The 578-nt window shown below is 53.3% G+C and overlaps 1 protein-coding gene across 1 annotated transcript in view; it reads left to right on the top strand.

Moving 5' to 3' along the window:
• Window positions 1-578, top strand: part of LOC119358003 (BTB/POZ and MATH domain-containing protein 2-like) — a 30,849-nt gene extending 30,271 nt beyond the window's left edge. Inside the window, exon 4 of the mRNA XM_037624741.1 lies at window positions 481-578. Within this exon, the coding sequence (XP_037480638.1) occupies window positions 481-578 (98 nt within the window). The remainder of the gene's footprint in view (window positions 1-480) is intronic.

The following is a 578-nucleotide window of genomic DNA, read 5'->3' as shown; positions in this document are numbered from 1 at the left end:
CCCCTAGAGGGTCGGCCCTCTTGCCCCTCTCCTCCTATATATAGAGGGGTGAGGGGAGGGCTGCAACACACAATTGAAGGCGCAGCCCCTCCCCTCCCCAACACCTCTCCTCCTCCGTGCGAGCTTGGCGAAGCCCTGTCGGAGAACTTCTGCACCAACTGCACCACGCCGTCGTGCTGCCATTGGAGCTGTCTTCCTCAACCTCTCCTTCCTCCTTGCTGGATCAAGACGGAGGAGACGTCCATCGTCCCGTACGTGTGTTGAACGCGGAGGTGCTGTCCTTTCAGCACTTGGTCGTCGGTGATCCGAATCACGGCGAGTACGACTCCCTCATCACCATCCCCTTGAACGCTTCCGCACTCGATCTACAAGTGGTATGTAGATGCAAACTCACTCCCTTGGCTTGTTGCTTAGATGAACTCATAGATGGATCTTGGTGAAACCGTAGGAAAAATTTTAATTTTCTGCAACGTTCCCCATCAGTGTTGGCAAGCCAAGGGTATGTGCACCTGAAGAAATCATGCCCTTCTGCCTCAGTAAATATCTTGGAGAGGATTATGAAGCGTCTCAAATTTTAG

The sequence above is a fragment of the Triticum dicoccoides genome, chromosome 2A (assembly GCF_002162155.2).
Source record: "Triticum dicoccoides isolate Atlit2015 ecotype Zavitan chromosome 2A, WEW_v2.0, whole genome shotgun sequence".
Lineage (NCBI taxonomy): Eukaryota > Viridiplantae > Streptophyta > Magnoliopsida > Poales > Poaceae > Triticum > Triticum dicoccoides.
The sequence above is the reverse complement of the archived record's forward strand: the minus strand, read 5'-3'. Positions and strand labels throughout refer to the sequence as shown.